This window comes from Mastigoproctus giganteus, chromosome 1, assembly GCF_048544385.1.
Source record: "Mastigoproctus giganteus isolate SK-2022 chromosome 1, ASM4854438v1, whole genome shotgun sequence".
NCBI classification, from domain to species: Eukaryota; Metazoa; Arthropoda; class Arachnida; order Uropygi; family Thelyphonidae; genus Mastigoproctus; species Mastigoproctus giganteus.
The window spans coordinates 256,627,349-256,651,847 of NC_143575.1; the positions used below are offsets into that span (position 1 = coordinate 256,627,349).

The 24,499-nt window shown below is 37.3% G+C and overlaps 1 protein-coding gene across 2 annotated transcripts in view; it reads left to right on the top strand.

Moving 5' to 3' along the window:
- Nucleotides 1–24,499, top strand: part of IntS4 (integrator complex subunit 4) — a 97,986-nt gene that overhangs the window by 2,657 nt on the left and 70,830 nt on the right. The window contains exons 2-6 of one of the 2 annotated variants that reach the window (XM_090385799.1): nt 5,543–5,613; nt 9,354–9,500; nt 10,249–10,251; nt 12,644–12,916; nt 23,526–23,693. In XM_090385799.1, coding sequence (XP_090241925.1) covers nt 5,543–5,613; nt 9,354–9,500; nt 10,249–10,251; nt 12,644–12,916; nt 23,526–23,693 — 662 coding nt within the window. The remainder of the gene's footprint in view (nt 1–5,542; nt 5,614–9,353; nt 9,501–10,248; nt 10,252–12,643; nt 12,917–23,525; nt 23,694–24,499) is intronic. The other variant, XM_090385793.1, reaches the window with a different exon arrangement.

Sequence of the window (24,499 nt, forward strand, 5' to 3'; positions counted from 1 at the left end):
AAAACTGTTTCTTTCCAATGGGTATAGTCTTCTTCGATTACAACTTCACTTTCATCAGAAATAACGTTTTCAAGTAAACCATGACACTCCTTAAGTTTGTCCAGCCAACCAGAACTGGCTTGGAATGTTTTGTGCCCCAGAAAAGATGCATACTCCATAGCCTTTTCTTTTATTAATAGCCCTGATATTGGCATTTTTTGGTCTCGAATCAACTTCATCCACTTAAAAACTGCTTCATCTACACCTTCCCAAAGGCATAATTTCGCACGCTTCTGACTGGATACCGTTTTCTCAACAGTTTGAGAATTAAAACAGGATTTTTCAGAATGGTTGAAACACTACTGGCAAGGACATCAAATTTTAAACTGATTTCTTTTTTTTTAACGCCACGATCTACACTATTAAGCACTTCCATTTTTCCACACTACACTCAAGGATTTCCTTGTTACTTGCACAGCAGTAAAAACAAATCTGAAATTAGGGACCGCTTGTAGCTACCAAGTAAACAGAGACGGGTGAAATTTAGTGAAAGTGTCAATGACTTATTTCTTCGAAACAAATTTTATCACTCTCTCCTAATCTCTAATAGGATGCTTATGGTAGAAAATGGTTTGAGCAGAGCCAATGCCCATATCGGGAATATGCCTTAATCTTTGCCAATGGCTGTGGACAGCTGACCAGTGGGACTTCTTGGTATGCTTAATCCTTTTAGCTCTTAATTCCTGCTTAATCCTTAATCTTAATGCTTAATCCCTTTAGCTCTTAATTCCTGCTTTCTACAGCATCAGTTCTATTTCCTAAAGGCCAGAGGTGCAAACAATGCGTACCCAGGTCTCTCAAAATCTGTTTGTTATATGGAAATTTTCTTTGTTATATAGAAACTATTTGTGTAATGACCAAGGGAAAATCAAAAAAGTTCACTACATAGAAAATTTCACTATATGGAAGTTCATTCAAGAGAGGTTCGACTGTATATAAATTTAAAATTTGAACAAACGAGTTCAAGATATGAAGTAAAAGGAAGTAAATGTAGAATATTATTTAAAGTAAATTTAACAGAATTGATTAATGCTGCCAAATCTATTAGTATTAGTGGTGGTGATTGATGCAAGAAAGCAGGCTTATAAAACATTAGCAAAAAAAAAAATTTCCTACATCACCTGCCCATCCCCTCCAACAGCAGATGGACATCTGTTCCAACAGTCAGCCACCCATTGGCTGAAGACAAACTTCCTCACATCTGACCCACAGCCATCCTTTCTCAATCTGAATTTATGTGTAGTCTGAGGCAAGAGGAAGATTGCCACCAGCATGAAATTTACTTAATCCATTCAAGATCTTAAACACCTCAATGAGATCTTACAAATGCTGTAGTTTGCTGAATGGAAGCCTTTCTTGATAAGACCAATCTTTGGTTCCCTTCACCATTTTTATTGCCCTTCTCTGAACCCATTACAGCAGATCTACATCCTAAAATGAGGCCTCCAGACCTGTATACAGTACAAAAGATGTGCCCTAACCACTGCCTTGTACAATTGGATAATTACTTCCTTATCTGTTGGAGAAATATAGGACTATGCTGAGAAAATGCCGCGAGTTAGGTCATTATGTGTCTGCAGTTGTGCCCAGACACAATAGGAGGGATTATATGTTGAAAGCCTTGTGGATTAACTTTCGATTTTAGGAAATCTGCAAGGCTCTTGGGGGGGGGGATTTTTATCAGTGTGGCCCACATCTGTAGGTAGTAGGAATCTATTTTGTAGAGATGGTATTCATTTGAACAAAGGTGGTGAAAGGATTTTTGCCAGCATCATTGAGAACACCCTGAAGGTCCAGGGAAACTGCTAGTTATGGGGGGAAGGGTAATTTAGATCCATGTTTATCTGATGAAATGGGTCAAAGTAATGCTTGCACTCACCTCAAGAATTCTTGTTTGTTGTCACAAGAGCCAATGTTGATAGGATATTCTGAGGGTAGCAATGTTTCAAATGCGATGGAAGATATAGCGTGGGACACAAACCTAAATAACTTCAAGGGGTGTGTCAGGATACTGTCAGGATCCAGGTGTGTCTGGAAGACTGCTACACAAATTGGAGCAGTGTGACATTGGAGGCAAATTGCTGCTATGGATAAAGGGGTGGTTGAGGGGGAGAAGACAGAGAGTGGTAATCAATGGATCATCATGGACTAATGTTATTAGTGGAGTCCATCAGGGCTCAGTGTTGGGTCCATTATTGTTTTCTGTATTTATAAATGATATTGATGATGGTATATCAAGCTTAATGTCCAAGTTTGCAGACGATACAAAGGTTGGCAGGGTTGTCAAGGACACTACTGACACTATGCTGCTGCAACAGGTTCTGGAAAGGTTGAGCAGATGGGCTGAGAGGTGGCAAATGAAGTTTAACATTGACAAATGTAAAGTACTACACATGGGAAACAGCAACCCCAGAGCACCGCATCAACTCTGTGGTACTACACTGACAGTGGTAGAGAATGAAAGGGACTTGGGGGTGGTTGTGCAGGCAGATATGAAGTTCTCTGAGCAGTGCAGACGGGCTGCAAGAATAGCTCATGGAGTATTGTCAATGATATACAGGAATTTTTCCAGCAGGGATAAGGAGGTGATTATTCCATTTTATAAGGCAATGGTCAGGCCACACCTAGAGTACTGTATACAGGTCTGGAGGCCTCATTTCAAGAAGGATGTAGAGCTGCTGGAACGAGTACAGAGAAGGGCAACAAGATTAGTGAATGGAACAAAGGGGTGCTCTTACGAAGAAAGGCTTAAGTTTTGCAAATTACAGTGTCTGGAGACTAGGCACCAGTGAGGTGATCTGATAGAGGTGTATAAAGCCTTGAATGGTTTAAGCATGCTCAATGCTGATGGGATTCTTCCTCTAGCTCAGAAAAATCACCTGAGAGGGCATAAATTCAAATTGAGGAAAGACAGATGTAGGATAGACGTGCGGAAATTTGCCTTTAGCCAGCGGGTGGTTGGTTGGTGGAACAGACTTCCATCCCTTGTGGTGGAGGTTGATAGCCTAAATAAGTTTAAGGCTCAGCTGGACAGGTATTTTGAACGAACAGAGGGGTGAAGTGGAAGTGGGTTTTTTTTTTTTTTTTTGGCTGATGCTGCATAAGCTTGCTTTCTTGCATCAAATGCCTCTACTAATGCTAATGCTAATACTAAACTATGGAAGATTACGTAGTCTCAACTGTGTCTACAGTAATGTCAGGAGTGTTGTCAATAAAATGGCTGAATTTGAACTCCTGGTTAGGACAACTAATACTGATATAATAGGACTAGCAGAAATATGGTGCCACCCGGAAATTGGTGATGACGAGTTCCAGGTGGCACCATAAAAGCTCTTTGCATTCAGGCTGCTTTTGATAAGCAGCCTGAGTGCGAAGAGCTTTTGTTGAGTCTGAGAGTTATGTCTGCTAGCATAGAATCTGTGTGGTATGAGTTAGTTGGAAGCAAAGGAACAATAAGAATGAGATTAATCTACAGACCAGAGAATTGTGAAGAATATGACAAAAGTCTTTACATGCAGATGGAATAGGCAAGCAAGTGCGAATGTCTTATTATGGGTAACTTTAATCTGCCCCAGATTAATTGGAATAAGTGGGAGGGAAACCTCACCATGGGGAAAAACTTTTTTAAATAAACTAGATTATTATTTGTACTAGCACGTTAGAGAAAGTACTAGGGGTGAGAATATCCTTGACCTCATCATTACTAATAATTCAGATGCATCATAGGGTTTACAATACAGGGCCATTGTCAGGTAGTGATCATGCAATTGTCAGCTGGAAGATGAAGATAGATGTTGCAGTAGTTAAAGGTAAAGGCACTGATTTTAACTGCAGAAGAGGGGACTTTGACAGTTTAAGGTGCAATGTTGCATCTGTGAACTGGGCAAATTGCTGAGGGATGGCAAATACAATTGAATTATTGAGTACTTTTAAAGCAAAAATCACAGAAGCCATGAACGCATACAAAACTTTAAGTGAATACTGCAGGAGGAGGATGCCAAAATAGATGACTGCGGAGCTGGCTGGTCAAATAGAGCAGATAAAGATAGCATGGAACAGTTACAAAGAAAAAACCATGACTGAAATACAAATATAAAAGAATTTAGTTTGAAACAAAGTAATGCCAAAATAATAAATATGAAGCCATATTTTTAAGTTATTTTTAAAAATAATAACAAATTAAATAAGATATGCTGATCCATGTAAGAGAAGACTATGAAGTCAAGGGAAGTGAGACCAGTTAATAATGTGTGTGTGTGTGCACACAGTAATAAATTTAAATTGAGGAAGGATGGTTGCAGGGTAGATGTATAGAAGTTTGCTTTCAGCCAGCAGGTAGTCAATTGTTGGAACAAACTTGCATCTGTTATTGTGGAAGTGGGTAGTTTGAATAAATTCAAGGAAGAACTAGAAAAATTAGAGAGGATGGAGAGATGTGTGGGAAAGTTTTTTTTTTTTTTTTTTTGGCAGTTGTTTTATATGCTTGCTTTCTTGCATCATTTGCCACTCCTAATACTAATGCTCTAACAATAGAAAGTTGTCTCAGAAAACAAATACTTAAACAAAGGAAAACCAAACTTAAGCAATTTATATAAAGACAAAAGCAAAGAGAGTGGGCACATGCAAGGTGATCTAAGTCATTAGATCAACCCATTCAAGGTGTATAAGGCCTTGAATGGGTTGAGCAAGCTGAATGCTGATGGGATTCTTCATCTTGCTCAGACTAAGAACCTGAGGGGGCACAGTTTTAAATTGAGGAAAGATAGTTGTAGAAAGATGTGCGGAAATTTGCCTTTAGCCAGCGGGTAGTTGTTTGGTGGAACAGACTTCCATCTTTTGTTGTGGAAGCTAATAGTCTAAATAAATTTAAGGCTGAGCTGGACAGGCATTTGGAACGAATGGAGGGATGAAATGGGAGCATTTTTTTTTTTTTTTTGGCTGATGCTACATAAGCTTGCTTTCATGCATCGTATGCCTCTGCTAATGCTAACTTGTTTTAAACTTAGGTTTCAGCAAATCTTAAATTTATTCAAACTGCCCACTTTAAAAACACTAGATGGAAGTTCTTTCCATCAGTTAACTAGGTAGTTTAAAATCCTGGTGGGTGAAAAAACAAATGAAAGGCCAGAATAGCCCCTTAAACTTATTATAATTTCTCTGAGGCCATGTAGCATTAGCTGTTGTTTGTTATTTGGTTTTTAGGAGCATTAGCAACTAAGACCATATTGCTCCAGGGATATGTGGTGGTCATTCCCTGACCTTTCCGCATCCTCCGTATTTGGTGGGCACGGGCTCGAACCCCGGTCTAATCAAGAAGTGTGTGCTACGCACTGCTGCTCCTGCCCATCTGGCTACGAAGGCGCCAGCATTAGCTGTAATGTAACTTTGATGTTCTGACCTTATAATTCCTTTTTTTTTTTTATATATATTTCTTATGGACTGTGTACTATAAAATATATGAAAATGTTACTAATGAAATGAAATTGTCATTAACTTTTCTTAGGTATTAAAACTATATTAATGGCAGCACTACTGAAGAAGAGAGCTTTAGCTCAGTTTTCCCAAGTTTTACAGGTAAGTTTTATTTTGCGACATATATCCATTCTATAAAGTTTTACTCCATGTTCTGTTAGCATGTTTATACAATACTGGGATATTGAAAATTATACTAAGATAATCTTTATCAAATAAAAAAACTTTTGCATTACCTTTTAAAAAACAGACTTGTGTTCAGTAGTTTATAAAACTAAAAACACTCAGACTGTTCTTTATTTCTTTTTTTTAAGTCTGTTTCATTCAAGAAGGAATGCATCCTTAATTCTTTATAGAGTAAACCCCTGCTATTCGCGGTATCTGTATTCAAGGTTTCGCGTATTTGCGATCGCTGATTTAATATAAAATGAAACCTAAAAAAAATGTGAATTTTAAAGTGCCGTGAACATTTTCCGCCATAAAAAAACATAGGTATGGCTAAAATTATCTTTCCCAGTCAAAACAGCGCTCAGTGGGTGGGGGAGAGGGGTGACAAAATCGCGAGCGTGGATGTTTCTCGCTAATCCTTGTTCAGTATGTGTTATGCGCCTGTCATGGAAGGTTTCTTTGTTTGCTTTTAATTTATATGCTTATAAATTGAATAAATTTATAAATTGATATGCGTACAAAAGTGATAAATCTACCGTTTTGCAGCAGACTTTTTCGAGTGTTAACGGAAGAAATTGACTTTATTGTGGACAAGTTCTTTCTAACCCGTACAAAAAATATGGCTACGAATAACAAGGGAAATGTGAAAAGATCAAAGAAGGTGATGACATTAGTGAATAAAATTGAGTTATTAGATAAAATTTCTAATGGTGAAAATGTCTCCTCACTGGCAAAACATTATAAAATCAATGAGTCAAGGGTACGATCAGTCAAAAAATCGGAAGAAAAAAATCCGCCGCAGTGTCCGTGAAAACACGCTAATTCCTTAAAAATTTTGCTCTGTAACTCGCGATGTTAAATTAGAAAAAAATGGAAAAGGCTTTAAATCTGTGGATAGAAGACCGAACTCAAAATAAAATTCTGTTAAGTTCACTCATCATTCGTGAAAAGACAAAACTCCTTTATCAACACTTTAGCGAAACTGGTGATAGCACTGGCGGGATAAGTTTTTTTGCCAGAAAAGGCGCTGGTTTGAAATTTCTAATAAATATTACATTTAATATTAAATTGTTTCTTATTTTCATTTCGATGCCATATGCTTGCATTTCACTATGTACTGTCTATGTACATAGTCATATTATGAAGATACATATAATACATACATAGACAAAATTTTAGACTAGTTTTTCTTATATATTTCATACTTTGGAACAGAACCCCTTTATTACTATGGGAGCCATAACTCAGTATTCGCGTTTTCGGTATTCGCGACATTTCTCAGGAACGTAACCCCCGCGAATAGCGGGGGTTTACTGTATTTGCCAATATTTATAAATTTTACAAAGGAAAAAATTCATAAAAGTTGTAAATTTGTAGGGGTTTTGTTTTTATAAAATTTGTAAAAAATGTCTTTATTGATTTTGAGAATTTTTTTGTGAATTTCATTCAAATCTATGCAATATTTTTTAAATAGGAAAAATTTGCTATTGAATCAATTAGAGAAATTAGATTCATACTGCACTGTGTGGAAAAAACTGCAGAGAGTATCTGGAAAACAGCTGTCTGTCACCTAAGCTGATGAATTGTTCTCACTCATTTGCTTATTGGCTAAGGCGAGAGTAGATTTTCAGGTGCTCTTCACAATGTTGAAGTAAGAACTTAATTTCAATTAGTTCTGTAAAGGATATTATATGGACTATTAACTACAGAGTATCTCAAAAAGATGTACATACATTTTCATCATAAACATTTAGCATATTTATAGTCAAAATTAAATTTTTTTCTTTAATTGGTATGTTTTGTTGATTAAAAGATGGGGTTGGTTGTTAAAATGAAAGAAAAATTGGTACTCATAATGTAAAGCATATACAGCATGTTGGTGGGATGTTCAACTTTTGAACAGTGCCAAACAATTTTAAATTGCTATTCAAAATCAGAGAATGAGTGTGAAGCTCAGAGACGGTGAAGATGTGAATTTCCACAAAGTCACCATCACAATAAACAATTTCAAGAATTTGTGATAAATTTGGGACATTCAGGACTGTGCAAAATTTGTGCACAGTAAAAATCAAAAAAATGATCTGGGAGACCCTGCTCATCTTATATGTCAAAATTGCTACACAATATGAATGAAAATGAACCTGATTAACAAGTTGAGTTTTGCAATTGGTTTAAAGCAAAGATGGACAAGGATGCACGATTTTCAGACAAGTTGTTTAGTCAGATGATGCAACATTCAAGCTCAGTATTACAATGAACTGGCATAATTGTGTGTATTGGACCCCTGGTAATACTGATAAAAACTGGCCCTGCTAGCGGATTACCAGTGAACAATTTCCAGGGTATTAGAGATAAATTAAGTCACCCTTAACAAGGTAGTCATACTTATTTGCCTATTCAGATTGTCTCAAGAGATTTTTATTATACTCCTCACAAGTGTTTTGCCCATAAAAGACCCCCCCACAATCATCTTTATTTTACCACTAGTCATCTCATAGACTACAGACCTAACAGCCACCTGGGCTTGCTCAAGACTATGGGAATGATATGATTGCCTTCAGGAAGTTTTTGATAAGAAGTATAGCTTCCTACTACTCATCACCGTCTCCCTATCTCTCTGAACACACTGTAATTCACTATAATGAAATTCCTTGTCTTTTTGGGATGCCACCATGTGCCTCAGTTATTCCTACAATATCAGAATTACAAAGCTAAACTCATCCTTTCATTTTCAACATATTTTTACATTTAATTACCCAGATACATTTCCTCAATCAATAGTTACATAAGTCTTCCCATGTGGCCTTGTAACATTTGGAGCTGTTGTTCCTGTTTCTGGTTTCCTTGTATATTGGGCGCCTCCGTAGCCAGGTGGGAAGGAACAGCAGTGCGTAGCACACGCTTCTTGATTAGACCGGGGTTCGAGCCCGTCACCACCAAATACGGAGGATGCGGAAAGGTCATTCAGGGAATGACCACCGCATATCCCGGAGCAATATGGCCTTAGTTGCTAATGCTCCTAAAAACCAAACAAACAAACAAACAACAAACCTTGTATATTACTTTCCTCTATAAATGTGTTTGTTGGTTCATTCTATTTCACCTTTGTGTAAATAAACTCATTGTTATGTTTTGCTCAAAATAAAAATAGTGTTCATAATGGGTGCTTGAACAGCATTGCTCTCAAATTAAGAAAAATGAATTAAATGCTAAATTCTCTTAACTAATAAGTTAAGGGAATAAATTATCTTAAAAATTAAGTTAAGAAACTAATAAATCTTTTTAAATATTAAGTTAAGGAACTAAAGAGCCTTCTTAAGGATAGCTTCAGGAACAATAATAATGGAAATCAGAGAATCGCCACAGTTACTTTATTTCCTGTTATTTCTTTCTGTTCTATGCAGATGTCATCTGAGGTTAATGAAGTTGTGTTGACAGGTTTATATATCTTACATGACTTTTATGTTTCTAGAACTTACATGGTTTTTAGGTTTCTAGATGCTTATAAGGCATTATTAAAACTTTTTTCAGAAAAAAAGTTTTTAAAGAAAGTAAACTGTTTTCTTGAAACTTTTATTTTGTTTACTTTAAACTAAAATTTCAAAACATTTAGGTTTAGAATTATGTTTCATAATATTTCTAGTTTTATGTTATTCCATATAATTCTGTTTCAGGAAGAACAAGTGAGACCTCATAAGAAGCTCAGACTTACTAAAAAAACTACTCCTCAGGGAAGCATCTGTTTGGAACAGTTGAAAACTGCTACATCGACAGAAGCACTTCAGCAGCTTATTCAGTTGTCTAATGCACTTACTCCTGAGGTAAATTCGTTTTGTTGATAAGTTCTGTAAGATCATGTTAAAAAAAATAATAAATTTTTCTTTTGGGAATTATTATTATTTTTATTATTTTTTTTTTCTGCCATAGATAATAGAACCCTCAGAGATTGGGAATATATATATATAACATAAAAGTTCTGTAATTTTTTGCCTAAACAGATAAAATTGGAATAAATAAAACTTTATTTACAATAAAATATGGGTAACTCCCATTAATTCACTTCCTATGGGACTAGCTCCAAAGATTACTATAAACAAAACATTATAAGCAAGACACCCCTCTTTGGGTGGCTATTTTCATATTTTGTTGGATAACATTGATTTTCATTTTTTTTCCTTTGGCTAAAGGCAATTTTCCACACATCTATCCTATATCTGTCTTTCCTCAATTTGAATTTATGCCCTCTCAGGTGATTATTCTGAGCAAGAGGAAGAATCCCATCGGCATTGAGCATGCTCAAACCATTCAAGGCTTTATACACCTCTATCAGATCACCTCGGCAGTGTCTAGTCTCCAGACACTGTAATTTGCAAAACCTTTGTTCCATTCACTAATCTTGTTGCCCTTCTCAGTACTCGTTCCAGCAGCTCAACATCCTTCTTGAAATGAGGCCTTCAGACCTGTATACAGTACTCAATGGTGTGGCCTGACCATTGCCTTATACAAGGAAATAATCACCTTCTTATCCCTGCTAGAAAAATTCCTGTATATCATTGAACACTCTTGCAGCCCGTCTGCACTGCTCAGAGAACTTCATATCTGCCTGCACAATTACCCCTGGTCCTTTTCATATCTGGAGTATTATAAATAAGATAAAACATAATAATAATAATGCTGTCATTAATGAACTTTATTGATGCTGTGTTGAACACATGCACACACAGAAAAAGAAAAAAAGACATTGATTACTCTACCAGCAAGGAAAGCAGACCAACAATGCTCAATTTAAAAACACCTGGAGAGTGTGTGAATGTAGTGATAAATGGCTACACTTTGAGTTGTGAAGAGTAGTCTTTTAACTTTCCTATGAAATAAAAAAAATGGCATCTACATTAGAATCTATTTCTATGAATTAAACAAATTACACTGTAAATAGTTTCTAGAATTTAATCTCTATAATTCTTTCCCCAAAATCAAAAATCCTGAAGAAGGATGGTTATATCTGGGTTTATTCCTTTTTGGGATCTTAAAAAATGCAATATAAACAGGAAAGCATTTTAAATAGGAGAGCTATAGACATTAAAAAATGCACAGCACTTCATAGAATGACTGCTTATATTGCATAATGGCAGTTTACTGCATACATTAATAAATTACTGCGTACAATATCCAGGGTTAAAATATAATATAAATGCTTGCAAAAATTTTAAAAAATATAAATTAAAATCTGCTAGTAGCTTTTAAAGGCTACAAATGATCTTTATCAACAAAATTAATTCATATAATGTCTTTATGATACCAAAGCTGCATCTGCTGCAGACACAGTGAGAGCCACATGATATTCAGTGAACCAATAACTGCATGCACTGATTATATACTTGCCAGTTAGACCTGGTGATGTCATTGCTTTGAGAACCTCCTCCCTCTTCTGTTCCATTCCAACAAGCATCATTTTGCTTGATTACCGATCTGATGATGGGGTAGGTTCTGACCTCTCCATCAGTTGATACTATGTTCCTTATAAATGTGTATGACTTCATGCCAGTGATGACAATGAAAATCACCAGAACTGTTAACTATTTGGAAATTTCAGGGATTAGTTTGATGACTGTCTCGTCATAACTATACTGTCATCTGACTAAAAAATCTGCTTTTTGGAAAGCAGTCGCATGGTTGTTTAAGTAATCGTATGTCCTTCTCTTAGGCCTACTTTATATAGGTCATTTCACAAGCCAAGCACTGTATTTTATGAAAACAATATCTTCACTCATTAATTCTGAGTATTAACTTTTATGTGTAAAGAGATTGGTGCTGTCTGCTAGGTAGCTGCATGTTTGCTATTAGTGCAGTATCCCAGAGATACTCATGACAGTCCTGGATAAAATGGAATATAAGCCACAACAGTGAGTAGGATATCTTTCCATATCTTTCCCCAGATAGTAACTTGAACCTGCCTAGAAGCTGGGGGGGGGGGGTAGTGGGGAGGCCTATGAATCTGTCTTCTCTCCTGAGTATTTGGATGCTCACATCCTGCACATCAAAGCAGGAGCAGTGCTTTTTTTGCTATAAACCCAAGTTATTAACTTTGAACTGTCCACAGCAGCATATCCAGAGAGGGCAAGGCTCTCATTATCTTCTATTTCTGTTGGTAAAATGGGGATAGACTATTCACATAATTTAGGAGAATTTTCCTGTGGAATTATCATCTTACAACAAAATAGCAACCATATCAATGAAACATTTCCATGTGTATATGGCACAGTAGCCATTGCTCTAGGTGGAGTAGCCATTCCCCACTGTAATGAAATTGCAATATTGAACATTCACTGTGGGCCACATGGCCACTTCTCAAATCTCTTTATACATGCCATTGTTATTAAGAAAGGTTATATTCCCAAGACAAAATTGAAAGGTCTCACAAATGTCATCTACTTAATTTTGTTCTAACATCCAAGGTGATATTTCCCTCAAAATATAATCTAGTACAATGAATAAATGACATGGTCTACTGAATACAACTATATAGAGAGATACCTTATCATAGAACTTCAGGATGGCTCTTCCTCTAGTGTGTGTGTGTGTGTGTGCGTGTGTGTGTGTCATGGAGAGCTATCACACACACGCAGACACATAGCTTTGAATATCAGTTTAGCTAATCTCCTTTTCCCATCCTTTCTACATGCTCATACCACCTTAAGTTTGCTTTACTTACCTTTTAATCAATATTTCTTATCCCAAGGCTGTTTTATTTTGATTTTTAATATAGTCTTAGCATTGCTTCATTCTATTAGCAAAGTCTAACATTTAAACCTACTCTACAAAAATTTGTAACAGTACTTTAGATCTAGATTGTACAATATAGATTTTTAATTTTCAATTTATTGTTATAGAGTAATCAGGAAAAAATACCTTGTTTTCATAAAAATGTGCCTGATGTGGTTTCATGTTTTTAAATAAATTTTAGGTTGATGTACAGTATGTATATGGAGCTCTCCTAGATCATTTTCACAAGGAACAAGAATCAGCAGTAAGAGTGAAGGTAGTTAGCCTCTTCCATCAGATTGTAAGTCTGAATCTTGTTGAACCAGCTGTGTTAGCAGATGATTTGGTGTCTTTGTTGAAGGGAGAAACATCTCATAAAGTTTTGGTTCAGTTACTTACTACACTTCATGTCCTAGGCAAACTGGCTGCTCCTGATGGAAGGCTTCAGCAACGTGTGCTTCACTTAGCAAAGCAGGTAGATAATGTAAATTATATAATGTAAGTTGTGTATCTTTATACAAGAAATGCAGCTGTTCATGGAAGATTAGGTACTATATTCAAATAATGTAATATTTTAATATAATATCAATCTTTTATAAAAGTAAAGAACGTACTGAATAGCCCTTATGTGAAATACTATTGTGTTACTTTAATTACTAATCGTACTCATTGTTTTCTGTTTGAAAGAGAAATATACATTGCTCATTTCTTAATTAATATTCATTCTGCATGGCACTGTTTCACAGATCATACCAGCATCTCTTCTTGAATGATATTCAGCAGTGGATATCCTTTCTGTCTTCTCATGTACACTTTTTTTTATTATCATTAGTAGTGGCAGATAATATAAGAAATCAAGCATGAACAGCATCAGCCAAAAAAAAAAAAAAAAAGCCAACACTACCCATTTCACCTGTTCATTCCCTCTAACAGTTTATCTAATTCATTCTTCCTTGAATTTATTCAGATCACCCATCTCCACTTTGTCCTCTATTTGTGAATGCCTGGTTATCGAGCATCCATACTATGAACTGGTGCCCATAAGGGGATGATTGCAATAATACCTTTCAAATCATATTAATCCACTATAATGCTTTAAAATATTTTTTCTGACATTCACAATAGCCCTGAAGTTTTAATTTTGAAGTTTCTAAGTAGCATATCAAGCACTCAGCTGCCCAGCCCAATGCTTGTCTGCTACTGGAGACCATGCTCCAGTAGCAGACAACACTAATGACATCCTCTACAGCAGCAATCATTGGTCCCACAGGAAAAAGGTACAGTTGGTGACTCAATTGTCAAAGAAGGGAAATATATTGTGCAAAAGGGAGAAGTGGAATAGGACCAGAGTATATCTTTTAGGGACTAAAGTTGATGTTGTAGCTATCATCTTTTGAGGATAAAAAAGGTAATATTGTACATGTTATACCAATGATATTAAGGTTAGGAGCACTGAGGATTTAATTTAATCAGAGAAATGTTGAGAAAATGTGAAGAGTTAGGATTGAAATCAAAGGTGTCTCTAATCCTGCCCAGACACAATATGTGGGAGTATGAGAGCCTTAGCAATCATTTCAACCCTGGAGAGACTATGCAAGGCTCATGGATAGAATTTTTCTTGACATTGTCTGTGCTTGTTAATAGGACACATTGCTTTTACAGGGGTGGGATATTCTTGAATATGAGGAGTGCAAGATTATTTGCTGATGCTATTGAGGTATTTGGAAAATTGGAAAACTGCTAATGGGGGTCATACACTAAGAGATTACCAGCACCCACAGGCAGAGACGTAAGTGATTCTTGCACTGTTTCTACTAGAACATGCAGCACCTTTGGAAACAAGGCATGAGAGGAATTTCAAGACCTGCTCGCCTGTGTTAGTGTTACTAAGTTAAGAATAAAAACAGGTGCACATATAAACTTGCATGCACACAAGTGCTAGCAGCATAATAAATAAATTCAGTGAACTTTAAATCATCAAATGCAGACATTCATGGAATATCAGAGACAACATTCAGAGGACATCATCATCTGAATCATTCAAACACTTCCTATTTCATTTCACAAATATATGTGGTTTCAACGATGTCCATTTCCACTTGCAGTCTGCCAAACACCATTTACTTTTTCTGACAGAATCTCAGTTATCGGTTGATTCAACTACTGCACATCTGAGTTGTCCAATTTATTCACTGTATGATTCCTTTTGCCCCAAAGGTGGTACTTGTGCATATGTTTGTTCCGGTATTCCCTGTCAGAGACTTGGTAATTGATCTTCTCTGGCTTAAAATCTCTCTACCTCATTGTGACAAATTGATCTGTTGTTTCTACTGTTCTCCCAACTCCACTAATCACTTGGAGCTCTTTGACTTCCTCGCTTTGCAACTTGACTTTCTCCAGTCCAACTTTCCTAACAGTGAGGTAATTTTCCTTGGTGATGTTAATGTTCACAATTCCAACTGGCTTCCATTTTCTAGTCACACCGACCCAGCTGGTCGAGATGCTGAGGCTTTTGCAATTACTAATGACATTGCACAGATTGTTCATTTGCCTACAAGAATACCAGACAATCCTAACCATACAGCCAACATGATCTTTTTCTCACAAACAACCCTTCTAAGTACACAGTCGAAGTGAGTGGTCCCTTTAGGCACCTCAGATCACAACTTGGTGATTGTCTCTTCTCAATGGAACCTTTATCTCATGGATATTCCCAAACTTGTGTTTTTTGGCATTACAAGAATGCAAAATGGGATGACCTGCGAGATTTCTTTTCTTCTTTTCCTTGGTCGGATTACTGTTTCAAAACTTCTGATGTCAACATTTGCTCAGATCGTGTCAGTGAAATTAATCTTGTAGGAATGGAATCCTTTATTCCACACTCCATTTTAAAATCTCGTCCTTTATCTAAACCTTGGTTTTCCAATAAATGTGCTAAGACTCTTCAAGAGAAGAACGTTGCATATTGTAATTGACTTGTTTCCAATTTTTCAGTTTCATTTTCTGCCTACACCAAAGCTCGCAACAATTGTAAAGCAGTTATTAATCAGTCCAAACTAGATTTTGAACAGGCTAAGAGTAGAAAACTTGCTTCTTGCCTTAATGCTAGCCGAGCATTCTGGTCTCTTGCCAAAGCGATTGGCCTCAACTTTTACCTATCTCTGCTCCCACCTCTGTCAAAACTAGATGGTTCTGTTGTCACTTCAGCCAAGGTTAAAGCTGACCTGCTAGCATCCCATTTTTCTTCCAACTCATGAATTAATGATCTTGGTAAAACACCTCCCACCATTCCCAACACACACCATTCAATGCCTCGCATGGTGTAGTCCAAAGGATGTCAGAAGGATTTTGACAAATCTTGATGCTAAGAAAGCTCCAGGTCCTGATGGTATTTCTCCACTTGTTCTCAGAACCTTTGCTCCTGAACTTACTGCTGTTCTTTGCCGCCTTTTTTTACTTTCTTATTGCAAAGGTGTTTTTCCTTCTGCTTGGAAATTTCCTCATATCCAGCCAGTTTCTAAAAAGGGTGGCAAATCCCTCACATCCAATTATCGTCCCATTGCAATTATTTCTACTCTTTCCAAAGTAATGGAGAAATCAATTAACTCCCAACTCTTAAACTACCTAGAAACCTGTCTGATCAATGATCGCCAGTATGGATTCTGTCAGTGTCGATCCAGTGGTGATATTCTGGCTTATTAGCATTAGTACAGGCATATGATGCAAGAAAGCATGCTTATGCAGCATCAGCCAAAAAAAAAAAACACTCCCATTTCACCCCTCCGTTCATTCGAAATACCTGTTCAACTGAGCCTTAAATTTATTTAGGCTATCAACTTCCACAACAAGGGATGGAAGTCTGTTCCACCAGCCAACTACCCACTGGCTAAAGGCAAATTTTCGCACATCTATCCTACATCTGTCTTTCCTCAATTTGAATTTATGCCCTCTCAGATGATTATTCTGAGCAAGAGGAAGAATCCCGTCGGCATTGAGTATGCTCAAACCATTCAAGGTTTATACACCTCTATGAGATAACCTCGCTGGTGCCTAGTCTCCAGACACTGTAATTTGCAATACTTAAGCCTTTCTTCGTAAGAGCAACCCTTTGTTCCATTCACCAATCTTGTTGCCCTTCTCTGTACTCGTTCCAGCAGCTCTACATCTTTTTGAAAAAAGGCCTCCAGACCTGTATACAGTACTCAAGGTGTGGCCTGACCATTGCCTTATACAAGGGAATAATCACCTCCTTATCCCTGCTAGAATAATTCCTGTATATCATTGACAAGACAACATGAGCTACTCTTGCAGCCCATCTGCACTGCTCAGAGAACTTCATATCTGCCTGCACAATTACCCCCAGGTCCTTTTCATTCTCTACCACTGTCAGTGTAGTACCACAGAGTTGATACATTGCTCTGGGGTTACTGTTTCCCGTATATAGTACTTTACATTTGTCAATGTTAAACTTAATTTGTCACCTCTCAGCTCATCTGCTCAACCTTTCCAGATCCTGTTGCAGCAGTAGCATAGCATCAGTAGTGTCCTTAACAACCCTGCCAACCTTTGTATCGTCTGCAAACATGGACATTAAGCTTGATATACCATCATCAATATCATTTATAAATACAGAAAACAATAATGGACCTGACACTGAACCTGAGGGACTCCACTAATAACATTAGTCGCCGATGAGCAGTGTCCATTGATTACCACTCTCTGTCTTCTCCCCCTCAACCATCCCTTTATCCATAGCAGCAATTTGCCTCCAATGCCACACTGCTCCAATTTGTGTAGCAGTCTTCCATGTGCAGTATCAAAAGCCTTTCTAAGATCCAAGTATATAATATCAAAGTTATTCCCTGCATCCAGTTCTTTTGTGACTGCATCATAGTATCCAATAAAATTGGTCAGGCAAGACTTTCCCTCAACAAAACCATGCTGTGTCCGAGCTATAACTGAAGTCTTGTCTAGATGATCCTGCAGTGCTTCTTTAACCAGTGCCTCCATTAATTTTTCTGGAACAGAAGTTAAACACACAGGTCTATAATTACTTGTGTCAGCCTTTGATCCTCCTTTGTGAATTGGGGTCACCTTTGCACATCTCCAGTCTATGAGTACCTCCCCTGAGTCCAAAGAAGCTCTCATAATTATGGCTAAGGGTTTGCTTACTTCCTTTGCTGCCTCATTTAATATAACTGGATAGATCCCGGGTGCCTTTTTTATGTTTATCCTCAACAATTTCTCCTCCACTTTCCTCTCAGTTATTACAAAATCAACTAGCTCACTGCCAGAGTTTACTTCACCTCTGGCATTCCCCTTCCTGAATAACTCCTCGTGTGAATGTAGATGCAAAATACTCGTTTAGTTTGTTACCCACCTGAACAGGATACTGAACTGTTGAACCATCAATATCCAGTGGAACAATCTGATTTATCCCTTTCCTCCTAGAGTTTACCTAGGTAAAGAACTCTTTCCTGTTTTTCTTTGCCAAGGATTTCTCATAATCTGCCTTTGCCTGCCCCATCTCCTTTGTGACTTGGTTATAGACCAGCTTATATCTATCATAGGCTTCCATGTTACCCATTAATTTATATGTATCCCATGCATTTTTCTTCTCTGCCATATGTCTCATTAGTTCATCTGACATCCATTTTGGCATAAACCTTGAACAATATTTCTTATTAGTTGTTATGTAAAGCCTAGTAGCTTCCAAGATAAGTTCTTTGAATGCTTCCCATTTTCAATTTGCTGTTGGTAACATCATCAGTTGGTCTCACTGTATAGAATTTAAATACTGTCTCAGACTATCGTAGTCTCCTTTACGAAAGCAAAATCCCTTCCCTTTACCCCTGATGGTAGTTACCTCTTTGAGTAAATCCCAGTTCAGCACACTGTGATCACTGCCATCTAGTGTTTCCTTTATCTGCAGATTCTTAATGCATGAAGAATCACTACTGATAATCAGATCAAGAGTATTACTCTCTCTAGTTGCCTCCCAAACATGCTGATGTAGAAAACAATCATCCAATAAATCCACAAAAGCCTTGCTAGTGTGTGAGTGACCAACCCACAAATTCCAGTCAATATCTGGGAAATGTTACTCATTTATGGACTAATTCAATGGAAAAGTTCGGTGAAACACAAGCAGTTGCTCTTGACATCTCAAAGGCTTTTGATCGTGTTTGGCATAAAGGTCTTCTAAACAAGCTTCCATCTTATGGTTTGCCAACTGTTTTCTGTAATTGGTTATCCAGTTTTCTCATTAATCGCTCACTGAGGGTGATGGTAAATGGCTCTCTGTCTTCTAACTTCTCCACTAATGCTGGTGTCCCCCCCAAGGTTCATTTCTTTCCCCCACTCTTCTTTTTGTATATTAATAACCTTCTTCCATTGACTGGAAATCCTATTCATAGCTTTGCTGAAAATAGCACATTGAATTCCACTTTTCATTTTGAGAAACCTTGCTCTGCTCAATCAGCTTCAGTTTCTCAAATTAGCATTAGCATTAGCATTAGTAGAGGCATTTGATGCAAGAAAGCAAGCTTATGCAGCATCAGCCAAAAAAAAAAAAAAAAAAAACCCACTTCCACTTCACCCCTCTGTTCGTTCAAAATACCTGTCCAGCTGAGCCTTAAACTTATTTAGGCTATCAACCTCCACCACAAGGGATGGAAGTCTGTTCCACCAACCAACCACCCGCTGGCTAAAGGCAAATTTCCGCACGTCTATCCTACATCTGTCTTTCCTCAATTTGAATTTATGCCCTCTCAGGTGATTTTTCTGAGCTAGAGGAAGAATCCCATCAGCATTGAGCATGCTTAAATCATTCAAGGCTTTATACACCTCTATCAGATCACCTCGCTGGTGCCTAGTCTCCAGACACTGTAATTTGCAAAACTTAAGCCTTTCTTCGTAAGAGCACCCCTTTGTTCCATTCACTAATCTTGTTGCCCTTCTCTGTACTCGTTCCAGCAGCTCTACATCCTTTTTGAAATGAGGCCTCCAGACCTGTATACAGTACTCTAGGTGTGGCCTGACCATCGCCTTATACAATGGAATAATCACCTCCTTATCCCTGCTGGAAAAATTCCTGTATATCATTGACTCCATGAGCTACTCTTGCAGCCCGTCTGCACTGCTCAGAGAACTTCATATCTGCCTGCACAACCACCCCCAAGTCCCTTTCATTCTCTACCACTGTCAGTGTAGTACCACAGAGTTGATACGTTGCTCTGGGGTTGCTGTTTCCCATGTGTAGTACTTTACATTTGTCAATGTTAAACTTCATTTGCCACCTCTCAGCTCATCTGCTCAACCTTTCCAGATCCTGTTGCAGCAGCATAGTGTCAGTAGTGTCCTTGACAACCCTGCCAACCTTTGTATCGTCTGCAAACTTGGACATTAAGCCCGATATACCATCATCAATATCATTTATAAATACAGAAAACAATAATGGACCCAACACTGAGCCCTGAGGGACTCCACTAATAACATCAGTCCACGATGAGCAGTGTCCATTGATTACCACTCTCTGTCTTCTCCCCCTCAACCACCCCTTTATCCATAGCAGCAATTTGCCTCCAATGTCACACTGCTCCAATTTGTGTAGCAGTCTTCCATGTGCAACAGTATCAAAAGCCTTTCTAAGATCCAAGTATATAATATCAAAGTTATCCCCAAAATATCCGCTACCAATTCCTTAAATGCTGATTTCCAGGTAATTCTCCAGTGGGGCAAAGACAACTTAGTTGATTTCAATCCTTCTAAAACTCAGTCTTGTCTTATATCTCGCAAAAAGGATTCTTCCGCTCCTATGCTTATCTTTCGTGACACTCCAATTTCTAGGCAAAATGATATCTCTCTTTTGGAGATTACCTTGTCTTCTAATCTCTCTTGGCGCAAGCACATTACAAATATTGCTTCCTGTGAATCTAAAAAACTTGGTTTTCCCATTCGCTTTTAAAACATTAATGATGGATGGATGGCTTTCAAAACATTAATTATATCAGATAGATTTATTTGACAATTGTATTAGTTTAGCTAAGGCTTGAAGTACTGTTAAGTTTTCATTAATTTTTTTAGCAAGAGCTTATAATTGCGATACTCACCTCTAGTGAGGTGAATACTGCAATTATAAACTCTTGCTAAAAAAATTTAAAAATAGACATATTTGAAAATATCATCTTTTAAACAGAGAAAATCATAAAGTGAGTAATTATGGCTGGTGTGATGACTATCGCAGTTCAAAAACCTAGTTAAACTCCATTAAAAAAAAAATTAATAAATATTTGAGATGGAAGATTGTAGGTGGAAATGAAAGTAATCGAAATTAAAATTGAGATCATCTATATTTGTGAAGTGAATTAAAAAGGTTTGCGGAAGTTTGGTTTTCTTTGCTGATCAGTTGTTTTCATTAATTTGGCTATCAGAATTCATTGATTAAATTTGAGAGAAACATGAAATCTGCTAGATGAATATTAATAATGAGATTATTGCAGATTTGTTCATTCTTTTAGTTGTGGCCCTCACATCAAAATGTTAACTTGTGATATTGATATGAAAAAAATATTAATCCAACCTGAAAGGCTCATACTCTATTATCATTAGGGCCATTCCAGTTTACTGGCTGTTCTGTAGATCTTTTTTAAACACCTTCTGCCCTAATGGAACAAACGAAGCTAGAAAGATGGGCTAAGAAGACCTTCAATTGTAGACGCTGCAATGACCTCCATCAAGACCACATAAATCAAATAGCTTCCAATGCATCACTCACAACGGGACGTTCTTCCCAAAACTAAAGGATTCATGCGCATCATTCAACACTAGGTAATCAACAACAGAAACTATAGAATATACAGCCCCAAACAACCTGCAGTGGCACATGTCGACGATGCTACCTGGCATCGGAAATGATCCAATGCATCACCACAGGATGCACATAATCACCGAGATGGCCAGCTAATACATCAGAATCGCCAGGATAATACATCAGAAGCTATCGAGAAAATATCAGTTGATCAAAGAATGTGTACAGTATTACAATTGTGAACCTCAGGTCATACCAGAGGCCCCAACCCACAAGCTGTACTGTGCTCGCGCTATAACAAAGGGGAATCAAATCCAGCACAACAGATTGGATTTAACCATATTTGACAAGAAAGAAAAGGTCACCTATATGATCAACGTAGTGGTGCCTAACACTGGCAAGCCCCTGAAAACTTACGAAGAAAAGATCAGGAAGTATCTTTTCTTCAATTATGAGAGCATCCTTGGGTCAGGGGAGGTCCCCACGGACTGGAGATGTGCAAATGTATCCCCAATTCACAAAGGGGGATCGAAGGGTGACACGAGTAATTACAGACCAGTTAGTTTAACTTCTGTTTCTGGTAAAATAATGGAGTCACTGGTTAAAGATGCATTGCAGGATCATCTAGACAAGACTGCAGCAATAATTCAGACACAGCATGGGTTTGTTAAGGGAAAGGCTTGTCTGACAAATTTGATAGGATATTATGATGTGGTTACAAAGGAACGGGATGCAAAAAATAATTTTGATATCATATATTTGGATTTCAGGAAAGCTTTTGACACTTTTGCGCATGGAAGACTATTGTACAAATTGGAGCAGAATGGTATTAAGGGAAAGTTGCTACAATGGATAAAAGGATGGTTGAGTGGGAGAAGACAGAGGGTGGTAATTAATGGGTGCTGCTCTTCGTGGACTAATGTTATTAGTGGAGTCCCACAGGGTTCGGTTTTGGGTCCAGTGTTGTTTTGTATATTTATCAATGATATTGATGAAGGTATATCAGGCTTAGTGTTAGATGGTTGGCAGGGTTGTTAATGACAGTAATGGCAGTGTACTACTGCAACAGGATCTAGATAATTTGGGCAGATGGGCTAAGAAGTGGCAACTGAAGTTTAACCTTGACAAATGCAAAGTGCTGCATATGGGTAGAAGTAACCCCAGAAAACGTACCAACTGTGTGGTACTACACTTAAGGTGGTAGAAAATGAAAAAGACCTGGGAGTAATTGTGCAGTCAGATATGAAGTTTTCTGAGCAATGCAGACAAGCTGCCAGGGCAGGTCATGGGGTTTTGTCAATGATATATAGTAATTTTGCTAGCAGGGAGAAGGAGGTGATTGTCCCTCTGTATAAGGCAATGGTCAGGCCACGCCTTGAGTACTATGTACAGATGTGGAGGCCTCATTTTAGGAAGGATGTAGATTTGCTTGAGTGTGTACAGAGAAGGGCAACAAGATTGGTGAGGGGAATGAAGGGATCCTCTTACCAAGAGAGGCTTAAGTTCTGCAAATTGCAGTGGCTGGAGACTAGGCACCTGCATGGTTGTCTGATTGAAGTGTATAAGGCCTTGAATGTGTTGAGCACGCTGAATTCTGATGGGATCCTTCCACTTGTTCAGATTACGAACCTAAGGGGGCATAAATTCAAATTAAGAAAAGACAGATGTAGAATAGATGTGCGGAAATTTGCCTTTAGCCAGCAGGTGGTTAATTGCTGGAACAAACTTCCATCTGTTGTTGTGAAGTTGATAGGTTAAATAAATTTAAGGAGGAACTGGACAGGCATTTGGAGGGAATGGTGTGAATTTTTTTTTTTTTTGGCTGATGCTGCATAAGCTCATACATTTGCTTTCTTGTATCACATGCTACTACTACTACATTCACAGACACCTATTTGTGTGAACCATTGCTGTGTACATAGTATGATTTTGTCACATAGCAACATTACACATTTTCATAGAAATCTTAGTCTTTTCTGTGTTCACTATATACAGCACCAAGTTCATAGTGAATTTTGGTGAGTGTTCAACCTTTGGCTGAATACACATATATATACTATGAATTGGATGCCATCACAATCAGTGTTTATCCATATATCATTCATCGAACCTGCCATTTTGATTCTTGCATTTGATGTACATATTGGATAAAATTATAAATAAACAGCATCTAGTTATTTTGTAACTTGGTTATTTAATATCAAATAAAAAATTACTGGATTCATAGAAAAAGATCTGTATTGGTATACAATATATATTTTCAAATTATTTTTAGTATCTTTCAGATACAAGTCATCTGGTGAAGTGTGCATGTCTGCAAATTGTTAGTGAGTTCACTCCAGTTGATGGGCAGTCTGATGTGGGTCTTAATACTCTTAAACTATTGGCAGACTTCAGTCATAACCAAGATCCAAGAGTCCGATCAGAAGCACTTCATTCCATGGTAGAGCAAATTTAATTGCTGTTTTTGTGTTTCATTATTTTTTTAACTAAATTTTAAAAAATTATATGTAGGCACAAAGGAATAACATCATCAATACAAGTAGATGCAGAAGTTGAAATGTTTATTTCTACATTATTTTAGTGTTATTTGTTTGTACTTAAGATGTTACATTAGTATGCTTCTCTGTTGTTTCATTGGTTATTAATAAAGCAGAAACCTCCATTGCCTTTATTTCATGAGGTGGAAAGAATAAGAAACAGAAAATAGATGGATGTATGAGCCAGTTCCAACTTGGGTTTTCCAGGGTCATTATTTCTGTCCCAGTCGTTAGTCCTGAATAGGGGCCCCCACTATTGGGATGGGATGGGATGCTATTGAAAATATTTTAGTAAACTAAACATGTTTTGAGTATTAATTAATGTAATTACACTTACACGCAAAAAAAGGACTGTGATTATTGTAGTAGCAAGGAAAAACTGATAAACAATGTTTGAATTGTGGGGGGGGGGGAGGAAATGAACTGTAAAAATGCCGTAATGAAAAACCTGAGTTGTAAAGAGTGGCCATAAGCTGAAAGTTAAGTATGAAACAAACATGACACACACCAGAAATGATTTCTTTGGAACAAATAGACTACACCATAAATGATTCCTACAGTTGTGTTATTATTTGCTCACTTCAAAGCAGTTGGAGAGAGTAAATATATATATTTTTTCTTTATTCACTAATCAGTGAATATAGATTATTGGACCTAGACCTCTTTTAATTAATTGGATTTGTTTGAATTAATTTAATATGGGTTTATT